We start from the raw sequence: 22,729 nt of genomic DNA on the forward strand, positions 1-22,729 counted from the left end.
GGACATAAGAAGAGACAAAAAGTAGAGAACCAATAAAGGGACTGCAAAGAACAAGAAGGAATTAAAAGACCAGGAGTCAGGAGAGAAGGATAGGTATAAAAGTTTTCATGAAAGGGTTGGAAGTTAAGAGTGCCTGAGAACTTTCATTTACTTTTTATTTATTTTTCCCTGGGGGAATGAAAGTCTTGAGGAGAATTAGAGAATTTTGGAATAGCCGCTAAGGGGAAAGAAAGGGAATTAAATGAGATACATCATACTATGGCAACTTATTACCAAAAGCCCAAGATTAGATACCATAAGTTCATGAGGCACCAATCTGCTTGGTTCTGTAATTTTCACCAGCCCCATCTAAAAACCTGGATAGGAGTGAAGCTAGATGGCTTGAGTGATTCAAGGTTGGAAATATGCAAGAAGGTACAAAGTAAGAACACGATATGAAGAAAACAGGAGACTGATGTTCAATAGAGTCTTAGCAGGAAATGAAGTCAACTGAGTGCCGCTAATGTCATATGAGTGCCTGTATGTGCTTCTACCAGGTTTATACAAGGAACAATTTGGCCTGGAACAAGGTTCTCCTTGTCTAAAGAAACACAACACAAGCAAGTCTATCCCAAAGGTAGTCATCAATATAGGTAAAGTAGTATCATGAGAAAACTATTCAGATAGTGAAGTCACTACCTTAGATATTAAATGTGAATTCGGAGCGAACAAGAGTCTTGAAAAATATATAAGTAAATAAAAGTTTTTTATGTGTCACGTAAAATCTAGACAAGAGTACATAAAGCTATCAGGAGAAAGGAGTGAATAAGAAGAGTTCAAATCTTTGCCTCAAAGATTATTATTGGCTTTGAAAGTATTTAATGTCCAGATTTCTTCACTTCTGAAATGGGAAGAGTAATATTAATAACGAGGAAATTTTTAAAATTAAGTGATAGTATATATAGTAACATACAAGACAGTAGGGTACTTGGGAAAGAGTGTACACTCGATAAATGAAGTAAAAATTAGCCCATTTCATTTCTCCCTACATTTTTTTTTCAAAGAACATAGTATTTAAAAGACATCTTTGGGAAACTTCCTTGGGCTCTGGATTCTACTCTCAATTTTCCATAACAGTAAGACCTAAATCCAGCCACAAGAAGATTTCCTAATCTGCTCAATATAAGTTATAATGATATTGTAAGAATTGAATAAGATACTATTAAAAAATGATAGAAACATAAGGTGGTTTCATTATTAACGGTGATATAGTCAAATCAGGGTCTACAACAACCCAGTTAGTAAATATTAGGCAAGTTCTTATCTCCATGCCATTGTTCAGAAAGAAAGAAGGCTAGTTTAATGCTCAGTTAAACAGGTGACAGGAAAAAGAACCAGAGATATCACTACTAACTGAAAAGTAATAAATAATCTGAGGTAAGAGCTGAAACACTTAAAACATAGGAGTATATCTTTGTGATCCTGGGTTAGGAAATGGTTTCTTAGATATGACAGCAAAAAAAAAAGAGAGAGAGAAAATGGACATCATCAAACTTTTTAAAAAACTCCCATCCTCATTTTCAATTCTTTTGGGGACATACCTAGGAGTGAAACTGTAGGTCACAGAGTAACTATGGTTTAACTTTTTGAGGAACCGCCAAAGTATTTTCCATAGCGACTGCAGCATTTTACATTCCCACCAGATGTTCACGATGGTTCTAATTCCTCTACATTCTTGTCAACACTGGTTATTTTCTGATTTCCTGTTCTTTCGTTTTGTTTTTGTTTTTGTTTTTAATAACAGACATCCTGATAAGGATAGAGCAGTGCTTCACTGCTTTGATTTACATTCCTCTAATAACTAATGATGCTGTTTTCATGTCCTTCTTGATCAACTGTGTATCCTCTCCGGAAAAATACCTATGCAAATTATTTGCCCACTTTTGAACTGGGGTATCTGTCTTTTTACTGTTGAACTGTGTAAGTTCTTTATATAGTCTAGATACTAGACCCTTACCAGATATATGATTTTCAAGTATTTTTCTCCCATTCTGGAGGCTGCCTTTTCACTTTCTTGATAATGTCTTTTGATGTACAAAAGTTTTAAATTTTGATGAAGTTTAATTTACCTATTTTTTCTTTTGTTATTATATTTTTAGTCAGCCATTTAATTCTCTCTGATCTCTTTCAGTTGAGCTATGATACTTTGGTAATACATAGCACACAAACTCAAATATGAAATCACAGTCTAATTCTAAAGAGACTACTTTGCTCACATACGGTTTATCCTAAGAATATGCTCTTGCTAATATAGCTAAAATCAATACTTTTTCTAACAAGAGTAATGAAAAAGTCCTGCCCCACTTTATCACATACCTCCTACAGAAGTACCAGTCATACTATTGCTTGTAAGAGTAGCTGAAGTCTCTGACACTGTGGAGGGTTGGCTACCAGTGACAGCTGAAGCAGTATCAGAGGCCTGCTCAGAGGTAGATGGATTTGAATTGTTACTGGAAGTGCTTGTGGTTTGTGATTCCATTCTCGCAGAAGTGGTTGGTACTACAGTAGGCTCTACAAAATACAAGATGTTTATTTAGCATTTCATATATTAGGTGATTGGTTATATTTTAATTCAAGGTAACAGTTTTATAATTATTAAAACAAACTTTAAAAATATGAACTCTCCAATAAGCACAATATATAATTTAAAAAACCTTCATAAAGCTAGCCTGCAACATTAAAGTGACATGTAACTAAAATATGATTACTACATTTAAAAAAATCCAACACATATACATATTCCAATAACTCAGGTGATTATCACAGTTTTTTGGGTAACAGCTATGTAAATTTTCTGATCTATCACAAAGAAGAAAATGAGAAAAGGAAAGTAAAAGTCCCTTTATATTATTTTCATACACATTGTCACAGGCTGTCAGAACAGTATTACAAATTACACTTTCTCTGCTACAGAATGGATTCTGGAGTCAGACTGCTTGGATAAGCAATTCTGATTTCACCACTGACACTAAGTCATGGATAAATTACTTAACCACTCTCCCATTTCCTCATCTGTAGAACTGGGAAAGTACAGAATTTTCTTCACACAACTATTGTTAGGATGAACTGAGGTCACATATATAAACCATTCTACAGAATAGTTTATACAACAGTAACCACTTAAACATTAGCTATGATTTTTAAAACTGTTCTAATCTTTTTTTACAGGCCTTTTTGTATGTCTTCAAAAAATTTTTTGCAAATGTTAATATTCATCAGTGCATTCTAATAAAAATTAAAATTTTTGTAGAAAATAAATTTCAGGCAGACCTGGACTTACGTACGAGCTCTACTTTAGACTCTAATTATAAAACAGCTGTTTAAAAAGTGAGGCTAAGTCTGTCCAAAGCATATTCACAACAATTGGGTAAGAAAAGGGACTCTCTTAATGTGATCTAGAATGAGAGGACAAAGTACTGTATACAATGTGGTGTGCTAAGCTGATTCCTGAAACACAAATAGTCCCTGCTGATCTACATGGGACAATGTACTTTGGATGCTTAAACAAATATATTTGCTTATACATAAAACGCAGAGGGAAGAACCTCTGTTTCTTTGCAAATGGTGTATCTCAATTTCTCAACCTTAGCAGTATTGATATTTTGGGTTGGGTGATTCTTTGCTAGGGACAGGAGTGAGGGTAGGGGCACGGCTGTCCTGCGCATTGTAGGATGTTTACAACAGCATCCTGGGCCTCTCCCCATTAGATATTAGTAATGTTCTCCTGCAACTATAAGAACCACAAATGTCTACAGATATTGCCAACTGTCTTCTGGGGCACAAAATGGTCACCACTTAAGAACCACTGGTCTAACTGATATACTTAATATTCAGGACTCATTTTTAGTAAGACAGATGCTTTCTATTGAGAGAAACTAGCAGAGAGACAGGGGCATCTACTGATCCCTGGAATATATTTACAGCTTAGTAAAAGTATTCTGGTTGAACTAATTCCAGAGGGTTAAAAGACTACTCTGTCACCTTTTCCTACTTACTGGCTGACAGATGTCACAGGGGAAAACACAGTTTCCAAGTAGTAATCCTAAATTAATTAACTCTGAGGAAACTCTAATTAATCCCTAATACATTAACCACCATCTTACAGATAATTTATGACGCTTCAAAATAAAAACTGAGACATGGTTGAATGAAATGGAGACAGTGGGAATAAATGATCTCTTCATGAACATCTTAATTCCAAAGTAGTGATACTCTGAAAGCTATGATCATCCAAGCTGCAAACAATCCATATAAAAGCTTATTGCACAAGGCCTGTAACTCTAGCTGTATCCTTTCTCCAATTTATAGCTAACAAATTCACATACGGCTCACCAACTTCCTTTAAGGAAATTATGATTGACCATCACCTTCTAATATGTAATTTATACCTAAAGGTAATTCTTAGTATGTGGGGAAATTCACGTATGTATTCACATACTCATACATGCTACTACTTTCCTTAATCTCTATTTTCCAACTCTAGCTTCCTTTCCTAGTTGCTTGGATGCAGTTATAAGCTGAAAGAAAACACTAAAGCAGCACAAAAAGTACCAGTAATATTAGAGGATAACATAACCTTTAAAAATAACTTTCACCTTTCTTTCTTTTTTAAGTAGGCTCCATGCCTAGTGTGGAGCCTAACATGGGGTTTGAACTCACGACCATGAGATTGAGACCTGAGCTGAGATCAAGAGTCAGTCACTTAACCAACCGAACCACCCAGGTGCCCCAAATTTCAACACGGCAAAAACCAATATTTACCATATAAATTCAAGTTACATTGCTTTTCTGTTACATTTAAAAAGTGTCATTTCTATTTTTCATAGCAAAGTTAAAGTATGACACTAATATTATAAAGGAAATTAATAGGTAAGTCTGAGAGTAGATTAAATTACCACTTGTAAAAGTATTTTTTTTGGGTGCAACTGGGTGGCCCAGTAAGTTAAACATCTGCCTTCAGCGCAGGTCATGATCCCAAGGTCTTGGGATTGAGCCCTGCATTGGGCTCCCTGCTCAGTGAAGAGTCTGCTTCTCCCCCTCCCTCTGCCCCATCCTTGCTCATGTTCTCTCTCTTCTCTCTCTCAAATAAATAAATAAAATCTTTAAGAAAAAAAAAGTACTTTTTTCACTAAGAAAATAACTACTGGGGCGCCTGGGTGGCGCAGTCGTTAAGCATCTGCCTTCGGCTCAGGGCGTGATCCCAGAGTCCTGGGATTGAGCCCCACATCGGGGACCTCTGCTAGGAGCCTGCTTCTTCCTCTCCCACTCCCCCTGCTTGTGTTCCCTCTCTTGCTGGCTGTCTCTGTCAAATAAATAAATAAAATCTTAAAAAAGAAAAAGAAAAAACCAAGCAATTAAACAGAATTTTAGGCACAAGTTACAAACTGAGGCTGTTATATGAACTGAAAAATAAGACTGGGTATCTGACAACTTTCCTGTAGTTCAACAATGTTACCAGGAAGCAGTAGTAGGACTTTCATTATAGGAGTTTCAAAGATATTTGATTTTATTAATTCTCTTCATAATTCTATACTGTTACTAATCCAACTTACCATCTTCGTCAACAGTAAGGTCCACAACTTCTGCTGCATTTTGCCTCAAGGGTTGTATAACAGTAGAAATCCTACTACGGTTCCGTGGCTCCTGTGGCCGACTTGTATGAGAATTTGAACCTTGGCTCCAATGAGATCTGGAGTGTCCAAGAGTTGAACGAGACCTTAAATGACATCAGTATTAAATTAGTTAATATAAAAAAAGAACAAAAATTTTAGTTACCCAAGAAATCATAATCCTTTCTTACAAAATACATTGTGAAGTTTCTTCCCCAAAGAAATAATGGTAATAGAATTAAAAATTATGACTAGCAAATATGACCAGCACAATGCCTGGCAGTCAATAAAACACCTGTGGAATGAAATGTTCAACAAATGTTCACCAACTGACCTAAGAATATGAGAAATGATATGTCAGACCAATCACTGGCATAAAATATGTGACTCTTGGTTTTGGCTCAAGTCATGATCTCAGGGTTCTGAGATCAGGCCCTGAGTTGGGCTCTACACTCAGCGTGGAGTCTGCTTAAGACTCTCTCCCTAGGGGGACCTGGGTGGCTCAGTTGGTTAAGCGTCTGACTTTGGCTCAGGTCATGATCTCAGGGTCCTGGGATTGAGCCCCAGGTCAGGCTCCGCACCTAGCAGGGAGGTCTGGTTGTCCCTCTTTCTTCCCCCACCCCACCCCGCTCATGCACTCTCTTTCTCATATAAATAAAATCTTTAAAAAAAAAAAAAAGACTCTCCCTCTCCCTCACCTCACTGTGTGCACACTCTTTCTCTCTAAAATAAATAAATAAATCTTAAGATAAGAAAAAAGAATGCAGCTCTTCTCAGTGGTTATTTTGAATACCCACCTGGGTTGTAATCACGTATTTACATTTTCTTTAATACCTAAAATTACTCACCATAGGTAAAGTAACAAAAACATCAGCACCCTAAACATTAAATAACACCCACATGAGCTTGTATGTTTAGTCCAGATTGGACTTGCAAAACATGGTTTTGAGAGGCCTAAACAAAGATAAGTTTTGGTATTGTCCTAAAAAATATTCAAGGCATTAGAGACTTCCTGAGATTAGGAGAGGTAAGGATAGCTGCAGCTAGGTTATTAGTTCGGTAGTCATAAGAAACATCACTTGTTTGAGCTACTTTACGCTTTTATAGCATGTAACCACAAACCCTCAACACCTAGCACTTACGTCATCATCTTTTATTTATGTGTGATGCTATATTGCACTAAATTATCTACAAGTATATATTGTATTTAAAAATATTTTTGAAGATTCACTGTAATAATCTGAACTGAGGGTATGGAGGGACATTATACAGAACATGCAGTCCTAAGGATCTAGAGGGAAAAATAAGTCTGTTTTAGAAAGGTGGTGCTTGGGCGGTTGAGTGGTTCAGTCAGTGAAGCACCTGCCTTCAGCTCAGGTCATGATCCTGGGGTCTGAGGATTGAGCCCCATGTCAGGCTCCCTGCTCAAAAAATCCATAAAATCTTAAAAAAAAAAAAAAAAAAAAAGAAGAAGAAGAAGAAAGATGGGGCTTCTGAAGTTGGTTTTTTCCTCCAGCCCAAACTGAATGTAAAAATGCTTAGAAGCTTATTATTTAGGGGCACCTGGCCGGCTCCGTTGGAAGAACATGGGACTCCTGATCTCGGGGTGGTGAGTTCAAGCCCCACGTTGAGTGCAGAGATTAGTAAAAAATAAATAAACTTTAAGGGTAAAAAAAAAGATGCTTATTGTCAGCATGTATGGAAAGAGCGAACCATTAATATGCAGTCATCAGGGATATGAGCTCAACCACTCAGAAAAGAACCAGGCTGAAAATTACCTCAACAAGTGTAGAGCCTAAGAATTTAGAAAGCAGCTCAAATTCTAAAATGAAATTCTCAAGTAAACAGGAGTATAAAGGTTAATTTCAGAGACACAGCAAAAAAAAAAAAAAAAAAAAGACACTGCATTCCAGCAAGAATTGTGTAGATCGAGGCATGATAGTAAACAAATGTCTCCGGATGAAATGGTTTTGGTGTGGGGAAAGATCACTATTAAAATTCTTGAGAAACCAAGAGCCTGTAGTGAGACAGAACAGTATTTCTATAGGGACGCTCTTAATAGCTGCAGAAAGTTCCGGTCTACTTTGCAGTTTATGAAACCTTCAAGGATGTTGTAACTCCAAATATTATGCTGAATGAAGCACCAACAAAAAACCTGGTGTATGAGGAGCAGTTTCACACGGCCCTTAGTCGGTCCTATGATTAGTAGCAACTGTCAAATCCTAAAACTGAAGAATGTGAAATAAAGATGCATTCTTTAAAAAAAAAAAAAAAAAGATTTTTAAGCAATCTCAACACTCCATGTGGAGTTTGAACGCACAACCCTGAGATCAAAGTTGAAACACTCCACCGAATGAGCCAGCCAGGCACCCCTGGATGCATTCTCTCTTAGAGACGAAAGGCCAGGAGCCAGCTAAACAGTGACAAAGTTAATATCCCATGTAACAATAAGGAAAATAAATATGGGTCATGAGCACTGTGTGTCTTTTCTAGGATCACTATCCATTACTATGGTAAATGCATCTGCTTGAGCATTAAGCACCTCCACGACAAAAAAGATCTCCAGTTCCACAAAGTCCTTCATTTCAGCAATCCCTGTAGCTCATAAAAACTGAGTGTTGTACCAAGCAGTATGCACAATCATAGGATAACTGTGACGCCTACCATGGAGTATCAACTTTCCTCAGAGCCTAGGAAAATCATTTAAAACTTAAAACAGATACATTACAGAGTGCTCTCTTCCATGCCATTAGAAGTTGCACTCCAGGGATGCCTGGGTGGCTCAGCAGGTTAAGCGTCTGCCTTCAGCTCAGGTCATGGTTCCAGGGTCCTGGGATCGAGCTCCACATCAGGCTCCCTGCTCACTGGAGAGCCTGCTTCTCCCTCTCCTCCCTGCTCATGTGCTCTCTCTCACTATCTCTGTCTCTCAAATAAATAAATAAAAACCTCAAAAAAAAAAAAAAAAGTTGCACTCCAATGGGAAAGTACAAATGGAGAAGCACATTTCAGGTATGTTTGTAACATGTTTCCAAAATAAAAAATTTTTTTAAATAAGTAACACAAATTAGAACACCATGAGCAATTGCATTTCTCAATTCATTCCAACACAAAAATTAAGGTTCATCCATAGATTAGTTTGGTCTACCAAATGGAATAAAGCAACATTTCACTGCTTCTCTCACCAGTATCTGTAATAATCTAATGCACAAGATGAACACTGTTACGGTTCTTTTTTCTTTCTTTCTTTCTTTCTTTCTTTCTTTCTTTCTTTCTTTCTTTCTTTTTGGTCGAAGTGATTGATAAAAGGGCAATGTCATTTCCAGTTATTTATCAAAAGAAATGAGAATTTTTCATTCATTTTTTAGTACAGGGCTTAGATGAAATTACTGAGTTAAGGACAACAACATTGTAAAAGTCTGTTCTATACCAGGTTGCCTATTATATCCCTATTATAATAGCACAAACTTCAATAATATCAAAGAGATCTTGAAACAGATTGTAACAAAAAAGAATACTTCAACATCAATACTCCTTATTTTTTTTCAACACTTTTAATTTTAGTGCCATCTCCAATATTTATGTTTTATTCACATCAAAATTTCAAAGAAGTTCATGAACTCTTTGAATCATAAAACAAAATTTTGGAAAGCCCTAAGTAAAATTACTGTTTATCTACAGTAACTACTCTTAACTCTCACTGTATACTTGCAGTACTAAAAAAAATACTGACTCCCAAGATTCTGGTTCTGCTCATCTGGGATATGATCCAGGGAACAATTTTATCTTTACTTTATAATCTTCCCAGGTGAGTCTAATGCAACCTGGTTTGAAAACCACTAACCTAGTATGTGCTCAAATGAAGTCTCAAAAAAAAAAAAAAAAAACACACAGTAAAAGAATGTAAATATCCACAGCACAAATATGTTTAGATATTTATATTTAAAACTTCACACAGGGGTGCGTGGGTGGCTCAGTCGGTTAAGCCTCTGACTCTTGATTTCAGCGGCTCAGGTCACGATCTCAGGGTCCTGGGATCAACCCCCATGTGGTGTTCTGTGCTCAGCACAGAGCCTGCTTTTCCCTCTCCCTCTGCTCCTCCCCACTACTTGCTCACTCGCACTCTCTCTCAAATAAATAAAATCTTATCAGGGCGCCTGGGTGGCACAGCGGTTAAGCATCTGCCTTTGGCTCAGGGCGTGATCCCGGCGTTATGGGATCGAGCCCCACATCAGGCTCCTCTGCTATGAGCCTGCTTCTTCCTCTCCCACTCCCCCTGCTTGTGTTCCCTCTCTCGCTGGCTGTCTCTATCTCTGTCAAATAAATAAATAAAATCTTTATAAATAAATAAATAAAATCTTAAAAAAAAAAAACCTTCCCATATAAAACTAGGAGTTAACAATCATACCGATAGCTTTCTCCAACTGTTACAATCTCCACCTCACTGTCAGTCGAGGTAACATTAATTTCTTCATTGGCAGTGACCTGGGGAGTGGAGGAAGCTTCTATCACCACAACATCTTCATCGATACTTCCTGGAAACAGAAATGAAAAATATTTTAAGCTGACAGACAAAAATTTTTTACTTTGACTTTGAAGGCTATGAAATTCCTTATAAAAGTAAAAATCTTACCTGTCAAAACAAAAAAGTTTTTTTTTTTTAAACAGAGCTAAACACACATAGTGAAAATAGTACTTACTCTCTTAATCTGTGTCTTCATGTTTATTTCCTCTTTTATGATTTTTGTTTGTTCTTTACAACTTTTCGTGGCTTCCATATTTGTATTATCTTATATAGAAATATTAATCCTGTAATATCTAAAGGTATTAAGATCTTATATATCTATATTCCATAATAACCCTTTAATATCTAAAATAAAGATAGTACATTTGCTGTATGTTTTACCCAAGAGGTTGTTTTTTTGTTAAACAAGATATGCTATTCTTTTAAGAAATATAAAGTAATTTTTGGTTTTAAACTATGAAATCTGTCTTTTTTTGTATATGTTCTTTTCTAAATTATTCTAAGTTTGGAAAGGGCATCCCTATTTGAGGATAGATACATGTATTTGGTTCAATGTGTTTCCTTAATTATTTACTTCATCTAAAACTAATTTTTGTTTATGGCATTAGGTAAGATTATAAATAGAATCCAGCCCTGTCTCTCCATGGCTAACTAGTCATCTCCAAACCATTTTACTGAAAAAATCCTTTCTTTCTTCCCATTAAGTTTTGATAACTCCCTTAAATATTCTTACATGTTTTAGGTTATATTTTAATGCCATCTATTTATCCCCTTTGACAAAGATTCTTATATCAGGGTAATTCTATTTTTTTAAACAGCTTCTCTAAGGTGTAACTTTCACACACTTTAAAATTCGCATTGTGTCTCAAGGAGATATTACACACCCATGCTTATAGCCAAGAAGTAAAAACAATACAAATGTCCATCAGTGGATGAATAGATAAACAAAATATTGTATATGCACAAAATGGAGTATGATTCAGCCTTAAAGAATAGAACTCCTACAACATGAACAAATCTTCAGGACATTATGCTATAAGTAAAATAACCCAGTCACAAAAAAACTTTAAAATACTGTATGATTCCACTTATATTTGGATCTAAAGCAGTCAAATGAATAAAGAAAGTAGAGTGGTGGCTACTAGGGCTGAGAGGAGAGGGAAAAGGGAGTTATTTAATGAGTATGGAGTTTCAAACGGCAAGAGGAAAAAGTTCCGGAGATCTGTTTCACAACAATGTGGATACACTTAATACTACTGAAATATACACTTAAAAATAGTTAACATGAAAAAAAATAAAAGTCATGTTCCATTTCTTCTCTTGCTATATTTTTCACAAACCTGGTACTGCATGTCTTCATTTTTTTAACCTTTTTAAAAACATTCCTCTCTGTTCATTACTATTACCTATCGATGTAAAGGTTTGCCAAGAGTTGTACAAGTCACGGTTTTTCTTCTTTTTCTTTTTACAAGTCATGTTTTTAATAAGAATTTTCCCATATAAATACTGAGAGCAAAAATTTCACCCATTTTAAGTGCACATTTCACTGGTTTTAGTAAATTTATAGAACATAACCATCACCTCAATCCAATTTTAGAACATTTCCAACACCCTTAAAAGATCCTGTGTGCCCTGTTTCAGTCAATCATTATATCTCCATGCCCATTCCTACACTCCTACAACTGACCTGAGTTGTCATTATGGATTGATTTGTATTCTCAAGAGTTCTATATTAACATGGAATCATAAATTATATACAATTTTGTGTCTGGATTTTTCATTCAGTGAAGTATTCATTCATGATATTTACTCACGTAGTTGTGTTTATCAATAGTTCATTCTTTTTTATTATTGAGTGGTATCCTATCATATGAACATGTCACAATTTGTTTATCCATACTTCTGTTGATGGACATCTGGATTTTTCTCTCTTTTGGCTATTACAAATAAAGCCTCTATGAACGTTAATCTGCTTGGGTTTCTCTCTCCCTCTGCTGATCACACAGAGGGAAGGGACAGAGAGAGGGAGAGGGAGTGGGGGGAGAGGGAGAGGGAGGGAGATGGAGAGGGAGAGAGGGAGAGGAAGAGAGAGAGAGAGGGAGGGAGAGAAGGAGAAAATCTCTAGGCAGCTCACCGCGGACCAAAGAGTCCAATGCGGGGCTCGATCACTCAACCCTGACATCATGACCTGAGCCAAAATCGTGAGTCGGGCGCTCAACCAACTGAGCCACCCAGGCTCCCCAACTTTTCATTTTCTTAATGGTGTCTTTTGAAGCATAAAAGTCTTAATTTTGATGAAATCCAAATTAGCAATTTCTTTTATGCATGATGCTTTTAGTGACATATTTAAGAAATCTCTGCCTAACAGAAAGTCACTGAGACTTTCTCCTACGCTTCTTCTAGAATTGTAGTTTAGCTCTTACATTTAGGTCTATGTTAATTTTTGTGTCTGACATGACATAAAAGGTCTAAATTAATCTCTTTTGCATGTGGATCTACAATTGTCCCAATAACATTTGTTGAAAAGACTAGAACCATTCTATTTTGATACCTAGTAGACGCAGGTTTTCCTAATTCTTTCGGATTTAAAATCAAGGGAAAAGGAAAGTTCTTGAGATTTGGACTGAACTGGCATTAAGCAACACTAATCAAGTCCTGACATCTCTATAAAATATATTTTTTCATCCAAGAATATACCTTGCCATCTACCAATATCTTTTATAAATCTCTAGAAAACCTGTAGGTTTGGTCTGATTATAAATGCTAATAAAGCTATATAATTTTCTTCATAGAGGCCAAATATACTTTTAAGATTATTCTCAGAGACTTTATCCTCCTTGTTGCTCTTCTAAATGAGCCCCCTTATTCTTATTTTCTCCTAGTATGTAAGTATACCATTAATACTGCATATGCATTTTTATCCAACTTTTACTGAACTCTTGCTTACCACAATGATAACAAACGGTTCAACTTTCTCATCACGGTGGAGTTACGCCATCTATTCCTTCACCCAAGGTGCCATTCTTTGGAAACGTCAAATTTCATCACTAATACACCTGTACATCATCAAACATCTGCACTATTTCAAAAGCTGGCCAGCATCTGGAGGAGGTACAAGCCCATGACAAAGATCTAGGATGTACTCTCTGATACTTCAAAGAGAAAAACAGAGCAGGCACCGGCAAATCAGAGTCAATGAAAGATGATCTGATTTGGAGAAAGTTATTTCTGAAGTAGTCTCTAAGTCCTAAAGACTACACACATAGACATACTGAGGTAGAATGTATTTTTAACAGACTAAATATATCTTATAGGCAGAGGAAAAAAATAGCACTTGAGTGTCTATTTAAAATAATATCCTAGATTCGGTTTCCAAATTGCTTTCCCAATTCTTCCTTCATAATCATGCACATGATGCAGCTTAAGGCAAGAGTACAAAAAGAATTGTATATTTAAAACTAAAAGCGTTACGCATATAAATAGATCATACATTTTTTTTAAATACTTCCCTTATTTTAACCCATCAACTGGACATTACCATTCTACATGGAGAAAAGTTACACCTGCATATAAACTTTATTAGTGATTTCTCTCCATGAACTATGTACGTGAAATTTCCTTAAAAGTCTGTAAAAAAATAACCAAACATTATAAACACCTTATAAACAAGCAAAACCTAACATAAATGTAACATTTTGAAGTTCCAGGGATAAGTGATACAGAGCTAACTTTGTTAATGCATTAAAATTCAATTTACATATTTTTTATGAATATGGATTGTATAACTAAAGGTTATATAAGTAACTGATACACTCTTATTCTATTGCTTAAGTATCATTTTCCTAAAAAGGAACTTTGCAAGCTTACCTTGAACATAATACTTGTAACTAATAATAATCACAGCAGGCAAGATTCAGACATCTATAACTTAGTGTTTTTTCTAGAATGATAATTATTTGAAACAAATTTTAAAGGAAACATTCCTAAAAGTATGAAGTTAAACCTCAATACCACTTAAAATCAGGAGAATAGGTCATTTCTTACTGGAACAGTTTTATTTTCACGCTTTCACGTTTCAAGGATATGTAACTTAAGTGTAGCTGAGACTTTGGAGTGATAGGACCCTAGGTGTTTTTAACTATTTCTTTTAAGATTACTTACGTTGCTTATACCTTTTACAACATAACGAGAAAAAGGGAAAAAAAATCATGAGAAAAATAACAGGTAACAGCCTGGAAAGAATGTAGGTACTTTAATACAGGTCCCAAAAATAATGGCTTCTCTGACAGAGTTCTTCATGAACTCAACAACCACTTCTATTCCCTGATAAGAGATCACAGATTCTCTTGGCAGCATCTGTAAGAAATTTCAAACGCTATACTCACCAATTACTTTGGGCCCTCTTTGTCTTGTCTGTCACGATGCTAATAATAAGAATAGCTTCCAATTTGTGGGCACATACTTTGTGCCATGTACAATATTCTGTGTGTCTAGCTCCATCAAGAAACTGAAACTTAGCAAGTTTAAATGACTTGTCAAATAGTAAGCAACACTGGGAATTCACATGTAATTTCAATTCTAAAGCTCATACTCTTTATATAAACTACATCTTGGTGCCATAAGTACTCAACATGCAGGTGCTAGTTACTATCAAAAGCAGAATCTTCCTGCTACCAGCTGCTTTTGCTACTGCTCCTGTCTTTTGCAGTAACAAACTTACTCAAGTTGTAGCAGCTCTGACTCCTCATTAGGATTCTTCCGTTGGGTATCTATCCAACAGAAATGAAAGCATATATATCCACAAAGATTTGTACTCAAATGTTCACAGTAGCCAAATACTGGAAACAATTCAATGTCAATCATCTGACGAATGGGTGAACAAAATAAATGTGGTATATCCATACAATGGAATACTATAAAAAACGAAATAATAAACAGACACTAATTACTGATATCTGCTATAACGTGGATGAACCTCAAAAACATTACACTTATTGAAAAAAGCCAGACACAGAAGATCGCACATATATATTTCCATGAAATGCCCAGAAAAGGCAAGTCCTTAGAGACAGCAACAGATTAGGTTATGTGGGACTGAGGACTGGACAGCGATTAACTACAAACAAGCAGGAAGGATCTTTAGCAATTAACAGAAATGTTCTAAAACTGTATCATGGTAACTAATGGTTGCACAACTTTAAGTTTACTAAAAATCACTGAATCATATACTTAAAATGATGAACTTTATGGCAGGTAAATTATACCTCAATGAAGCTGTTTTCTTTAAGAAAAAAAAAGCTATAAAACATTCCCTGCTAAATACAAAACTAGACTTCAACAAATGAAAAGACATACCATATTCTGGAACAGGAATACCCAAAAATACTAAATATGTCAGTTCACCCTACTTTAGCCAACAATACAATCCCAGTAAGAATACCATCATGTGTCTCCCCACTACCACTATCCTCAGATAAACTGGTAAGTTCACTTGGAAGAATAAACAGGAAAAAATAACCAAGAAAATATAAAAGTCTATAATTAGTGTGCTTCTAGTGTAAGCATAAACAGACCAATGGAACATAATGAAAACTCCAAATATGGGGCTACTGAGTGGCTCAGTCGGTTAAGCATCTGCCTTCAGCTCAGGTCATGATCCCAGGGTCCTGGGATTGAGCCCCGCATCAGGCTCCCTACTCAGCAGGGAATCTGCTTCTCCTTCTCCCTCTGCCTGTTGCTCCCCCTGCTTGTGCTCTTTCTCCCTCTATCAAATAAATAACTAAAATCTTCAAAAAAAAAAAAAAAAAGAAAAGAAAAGAAAGAAAGAAAAGAAAAGAAAACTCCAAATAGGTCCAAATGCCTACAGAAATTTAACATATGACAAAGACAGTATCTTAAGTCAATAGGAGAAAGAAAATTTTTAATGATTTGTTTTGGGACAACCAGAAAGCCACATTAAAAAAAAAAAATGGATCCATTCTTCATATTGTACATGAGGATAAACATCAAACAGATGTGTGCTTTAAATGTAAAAAAAGAAAAGAGAAGAAAAAGTAAATAATGCAAGGGCTAGGGGAGAAATGGGTTATTTCTCTTTCTCTTACAAACTTGGAGTGGGAAAAACTTTCCTAATTATGATTCAAAACCCAGAAACAATAAAGATAAAGGTCAATAAATGTGACTAACCAAAAAAAAAAAAAAAAAAGATTTGGCATGATTAAAAAGTGTAACAAAGTCAAAGAACTAATGACAAATTTGGGAGAAATGTGTTATTATATAGGATTTATGTCCCCAATATATATAAAGCACCTGAAAATGGACAGAAGAATAAAGACCAACATCCTGATTGTAAAACAGGCAAAAGATATGAAGAGATTGATCATGAGAAACAGAATGACCTTTTAAACATATGAAAAGGGGTGCCTGGGTGGCTCAGTTGGTTAACTGTCCAACTCTTGATTTTGGCTCAGGCCATGATCTCAGGGTGGTAGGATAGAGCCCAGTGCCGGGCTCTGGGCTCAGCGCAGAGTCTGCTTAGGATTCTCTCTTTCCCTCTCCCTTTGCCCCCCACCTGTTCACACTCTCTCCCTCTCTCTCTCTCAAAGAGCATGAGCGGGGGTGGGGGGGAAGAGGGAGAGGGACAAGAGGGCTCCCTGCTGAGCAGGCAGCCTGACGTGGGGCTCGATCCCAGAACCCTGAGACCATGACCTGAGCTGAAGGCAGATGCTTAACCAACTGAGCCACCCAGCCGCCCCTAAATAAAATCTTTTGAAAAATAAAAAATAAACATATGAAAGATATGCAACACTATTTATTAAAAATTTTTTAAAATGCTGATGTATTATTTGTTACCTATCAGATGGACCAAAAAACCTATGATCTGATAATAAATTCTGTTGGAAAGGCTTTGAGAAAACACAAAATCTCAAATATTGCTGGTGGGCATCCAAAATGGTTATGATCCCCAAAGAGAAAAATTTGGACATATTTTTAAAATAATACTTATTCATTTATCTTTGGCCCAATAATCCTCTCCTAGAATTCTATTCAAAGATACGATGGCAAAAAATATGAAACAATATATACAAAAAGCTATTCATTGCAGTGCTGTTTTTAACAGCAAAAGGCTGCAAACTATTCATCAATAGATTGAAAAACCTTTGGTTTAACTATACAATGGAGTACTACAAAGCTGTAAAAAAAAATAGAAATAATTATATGTATATATATATACACACATACTTTTATTCCTCTATAATCTCTATACCCTAACAATTCTATATATTGTTAGGTGAAAAATCAAGAGACACATTTTAAGAGAAGGAGAGAATAATATGCATATTTGTCTACATTTCTGAACAGAAGAAAGTTGGAATAACAAACCAAAATTTAAAAGTAATGAAAATACAGGGCCGCCTGGGTGGCTCAGTCAGTTAAGTGTCTACCTTCAGCTCAGGTCATGATCCCAGGAGCTCCCTGCTCAATAGGGAGTCTGCTTCTCCCTCTCCCTCTGCCGCTCCCCCTGCTTGTACTCTCTCTCTCTCAAATAAAATTTTTAAAATTAATTAATTGGTGGCATAACCTCACAGAAGACTGTCCAACAGCAAAAAGGAACCAAAAAAAACTTATACTTATTAGCATTACTGTTAGTAATTATAAGTATTTTCATTTGTATTCATTTATGAATGCTCATTTATGTATTTATAGTATGTACAGAATAAAGCAAAAAAAGCAATTGTTCAATTGTTAAGAATCAAGATTTTCAGGGCGCCTGGTGGCGCAGTTGTTAAGCGTCTGCCTTCGGCTCAGGGCGTGATCCCTGCGTTGTGGGATCGAGCCCCACATCAGGCTTCTCCACTAGGAGCCTGCTTCTTCCTCTCCCACTCTGCCTGCTTGTGTTCCCTCTCTCGCTGGCTGTCTCTCTCTGTCAAATAAATAAATAAAATCTTAAAAAAAAAAAAAAAAAAGAATCAAGATTTTCGGGGCACCTGGGTGGCTCAGTTGTTAAGCGTCTGCCTTCGGCTCAGGGCGTGATCCCTGCGTTGTGGGATCGAGCCCCACATCAGGCTTCTCCACTAGGAGCCTGCTTCTTCCTCTCCCACTCCCCCTGCTTGTGTTCCCTCTTGCTGGCTGTCTCTCTCTCTGTCAAATAAATAAATAAAATCTTAAAAAAAAAAAAAAAGAATCAAGATTTTCAATGTAAGAGCAAAGAGATCCAAATATAAAACAAAAGTTTACATAAAAATCCTAATCCTAAACTTTCAATGGAAATAGTCATATAAAATTAATGATTTATCTCTTTCTAAAATCTTTATATTCCTAATTTTATCCATTAAAAAAGCTGAAAGCAATAATATAACTCAGCAGAGTAACGAACACCATAATTCCCAGTCTATAACCTCTAAATACCACTTCTCAATAAAAGGAAATCAGCAGTACTTAAAAAAAAAAAAAAAAAAAAGGTTGTTCTCCAGGTTTGAGGAAGGTAATGTAAAGTATGAATCTGGACCATCTTTTATCAGAGACCATCTTGTCAGAGACCACTAGGGTGGTATCAAAAGGATATAAACCCAATTTGAAGATGCTCCCACAGGCCACAGATGAAACTATTCAAGCATCAAAAAAATAAAAAGATTGCAGTTGATACTGTGCTAAAACCCATGAGTTCATAATGATACCCAAAAATAAAAAATATTGCTAGAGTACCGATTCATTCTGAAAAGTGGTAAATTAAGGTAAAGAATCAAGCGTTCATCTTGCCTTTCCTATATGGACTGCATTTCAGAATAAGCAATTAGTTGAGGAATTCTTTGTAGAAGAACCTCCATTAATAAATGTAAGCAGAATGACAGAATTAGAAAGTCAACACTTTGCCTAATTAAATAATGGACCCAGGCAAGGTCATCAAAGTTGTTGCTAACACATGAAATGCTGATGGGGGAACTTAAGGGTGGAAGGATCAGAATGACACCATCTGAACCCTCTCATCAACTTTAACAAATGATGCAACAGGAAGTACACAGCACCACCAAGGAAGTGTTGCTAAACTGAACTTGAATCAAATCAAGCTTTTAGATCTAACTACCAGTTTGCAGGATATGTAGTATACAAAACAAATTAAATGGTATGATGTCTAGAAATCGTTCTGAAATTCTCTAGAAAAAAAAAGTGAGGGAAATAAGAATGGCAGGGTGTTGAAACTGAAGCAGGGTGTTGAAACAGGGTGTTGAACAGGGTATACTGCTATTTTTATGTGTGAACATTTCCATATAAAAATAACAACAACAAAAACTTCTATCAGTGCTATTTTTGGAAAAGGAGGAAAAAGAAATATTCGCAAATATAATTCTTAATATTAGGACTTTACAATTCCACAGTTTATCTTAAAGGTTATCTTTTAAAGTTTTTAAACTTTTAAACTTTTAAAACACCTAAGTCAATACAGTAGGGACTGCACTTGGAAAATCTGAATATATACCTGCTGTATATTATTTTTAAGCTGTAAATAAAAACACACAGTCACTGAATTAAAAAACAATAACAACTGGGAAATGAGGATTTCCCAGTGCTAATATAAGGACTACATAAGATAAACATTTAAGCAGCAATTCAGATAAGGTACAGTGAATAGATCACAGAAATATGTCACTAAAATTAACACCTACTCTCTAACTTAGCTTCTATTAAGTTGTTTTAAAGTATCTGAAGTTCTTGGCAAATATTATCAGGAACAAAACTGGATGTATAAATTCTCAACTTAACTGGCAACTAACAACCCAAGTTACATATCATTTTGGCTTTCCAGGCCTGAATAGAGAGCCATAATAAATTTAAAACACAATTAATAAGGATGAGGCAAATAGGGATTTTGCAGAAATCTACTGATTACAACAAATGAACTAATGTTTGTTATACAATGTTAAAGTACTGACTTAATTCATTCTTAGGTGATTTGGTAAAACCAGTTAATTACATACAACTACTATATCTTAGACAGTTTGAAGATATAACAAAATACTTAACATGTCAAACATTGTTTCCATCAGTTCACTACAGCAACAGCCAGTAAGTGTTGATGGCTAATGTGTGAAAAAGTTGTCCTAGCAGCTCCAGAGTAACTAATACCCATCCATATAAATCATATCAATAAGGTATAATAGATACACCTAATTAAAATTTGAGATATTCAAACCCTCTCCTAATTCCCAACTCACACTAAAGCATACTGGAATTGGAGTCAGAAAGCCGGCACTAAAAATACATCTAGAAGGAAAACCCATCTCTTAAGAATCTAAGGAAGTCAATTTTTGAGAGCTGAAATTTCTTGATAATAAAGCAATGTCCCATAAATATTTCAATTTAACTTTTTGAATATAAATCATTCTAAAATAGTTTTCCAAATGTTTCACCTGTAATATGAAGGTGATGATACCAGAATATACCTCCTAAGAGTGTTGGGAGGATGAAATGAGAATACATATGAACACTCAGAACATTACCAGCACAGAGTAAAAACTCAAAACGTGCTAGGTATTTTTATTGTCATCACGACATCATCTACTGTTGGGTGGTAAAGGAACTTGATGCTAATTTCTTGGAGGGCATTCTGGTAACAGTAGCTAGCAATTTTTTAAATGTAACTTCCTATATGCTTTTAGAAATTATTCCTTAAGATATGCTTGCTTAGGTGTGCAAAACTGCATGTACAAGGCTGTTCAATGCAGTAAATATTCATCAACAAAACCGGGCTAATAAATTATGGAACATCTATACAAAGGAAGTACTATGCAACCATTCTTTTTTAAATGAGGACAGAATTATACACACTAATATTTTAAAAACCCACATTATTTATTAACCCTTATATACATTCCACATAGGAGAGAAGCAACTGCTAACTGACTACTTCTGGGTAATAAAACTGGGACCTAACAAGAAGTGGTAATCTTTTATTTTTTATTTTAAACATTCTTGGTACTTTTAAAATTGCACACTATGTGAACGTTACTCTTAAACCATTATTTTTAAAAAAACAAACAAATTAGTTTAAAACAAAACACTGGTCTAAAAACCAGAAAAAGGGGGTGCCTGGGTGGCTCTGTCAGTTAAGCGTCTGCCTTTGGCTCAAGTCATGATCCCAAGATCCTTGGATCAAGCCCCGTGTCAGGCTCCCCGCTCAGTGGGGAGTCTGCTTCTCCCTCTACCCCTCCCCCTGCTTGTGCACTCTCACTCTCTCTCTCTCAAATAAATAAAATCTTTTTTATTTTAGTATTATTATTTTTTTATTTGACAGAGAGAGACACAGCAAGAGAGGGAACACAAGCAGGGGGAGTGGGAGAGGGAGAAGCAGGCTTCCCACTGAGCAGGGAGCCCAATGCGGGGCTCAATCCCAGGACACTGGGATCATGACCTGAGCTGAAGGCAGACGCTTAACGACTGAGCCACCCAGGTGCCCCAAATAAATAAAATATTTTTAAAAAGATTAAAAAACAAAAAATAAAAACCACAAAAAAAAATCCAAAGAATTTGTTTCAACATTTGGGATTTGTTTTTCCAGAGACAAACATTACTCTTAAATCACTGAAAATATTATGTAGTTGAAATAATGCAATTCTTCCACATGGTACACTATTAAATAAGATTTTTAAATGAATTACAGAGTTTGCATTTATCTTGAATACTTGAGAGTATACAAACTCCCTTCTTCCTAGAAACAGACACTGATATGACCTACATAACCTCTATTCTCATGCCTCCTACAAATACCAGCTCCTTGGAACTTCTGCTTCACATCATCAACCATCCTACCTCATTAATTTCAAGCAGAAATTGGGCTCTGCTGCTCCCTCTTCCCCAAACAAGTCTTCAGTCTAACCGCCTGAGGAAAATGTGAAATGTGGCAACTAAGCAAGACAATTCCTATTCTCACCTCCCTGCTTCTCAAGAAACCTCACAGAAGGTTGCTGTTACCGCCTCCCAGTTACAGGTGATCTCAATGAACTCTTTAAAACAAATATTTGGGTAGGTTTAAAAAAAATAAACTGATCATGGCTAACACTAAAGATCAAAACTACCGGTTTTGGGGTTCTGGCAAATAAAGAAAAATAAAAATGGAAGAGGAAAGGGAGCCTTGGAAAAGGAAGTAACCCATACAGAAGGAGAAAAACGAGAGGGGGAAATGGCATATTGGCACAATAGATTAACAGGCTCCACCCTTGACAAGCAGGACATCAGGCAAAGACTGGGAGACCTCTGTGTCAGTATTAAAAACCTTGATCACAGCCCTTAAAAAAGCTCTCCTTATCCCCCATTCGCAAGAAAGTATTCTTTCCCCTCAGCTCAGACATTACTCCTCAATGCTCACTTCAAAAATATCCCTTAAATTCAGCAAACCGCAAAAATGGTAATATATGGAACATACTTATACTTCAGAGACTGCACCTAATTTTATTCTAGTTAAATATAATATTTACCGTGAGGAGGGGAGAGTGCACTCAAGCTAATCCTCTATCAATTCAGTTTTAACCGATTAATCATGTGCTCTGTCAGTGTCATGAGC

At 35.9% G+C, this 22,729-nt stretch overlaps 1 protein-coding gene across 5 annotated transcripts in view; it reads right to left on the bottom strand.

Moving 5' to 3' along the window:
* The window catches only part of RNF111 (ring finger protein 111), an 84,824-nt gene that overhangs the window by 24,408 nt on the left and 37,687 nt on the right, over window positions 1–22,729 (bottom strand). For all 5 annotated transcript variants that reach the window (XM_008706033.2, XM_008706032.2, XM_008706031.2 and 2 more), the window contains exons 3-5: window positions 10,054–10,180; window positions 5,592–5,755; window positions 2,356–2,550 (exon numbers count right to left, since the gene is read on the bottom strand). In XM_008706033.2, coding sequence (XP_008704255.1) covers window positions 2,356–2,550; window positions 5,592–5,755; window positions 10,054–10,180 — 486 coding nt within the window. The remainder of the gene's footprint in view (window positions 1–2,355; window positions 2,551–5,591; window positions 5,756–10,053; window positions 10,181–22,729) is intronic.

Source organism: Ursus maritimus, unplaced genomic scaffold, assembly GCF_017311325.1.
Source record: "Ursus maritimus isolate PB19 unplaced genomic scaffold, ASM1731132v1 scaffold_35, whole genome shotgun sequence".
In the NCBI taxonomy this organism is placed as follows: Eukaryota; Metazoa; Chordata; class Mammalia; order Carnivora; family Ursidae; genus Ursus; species Ursus maritimus.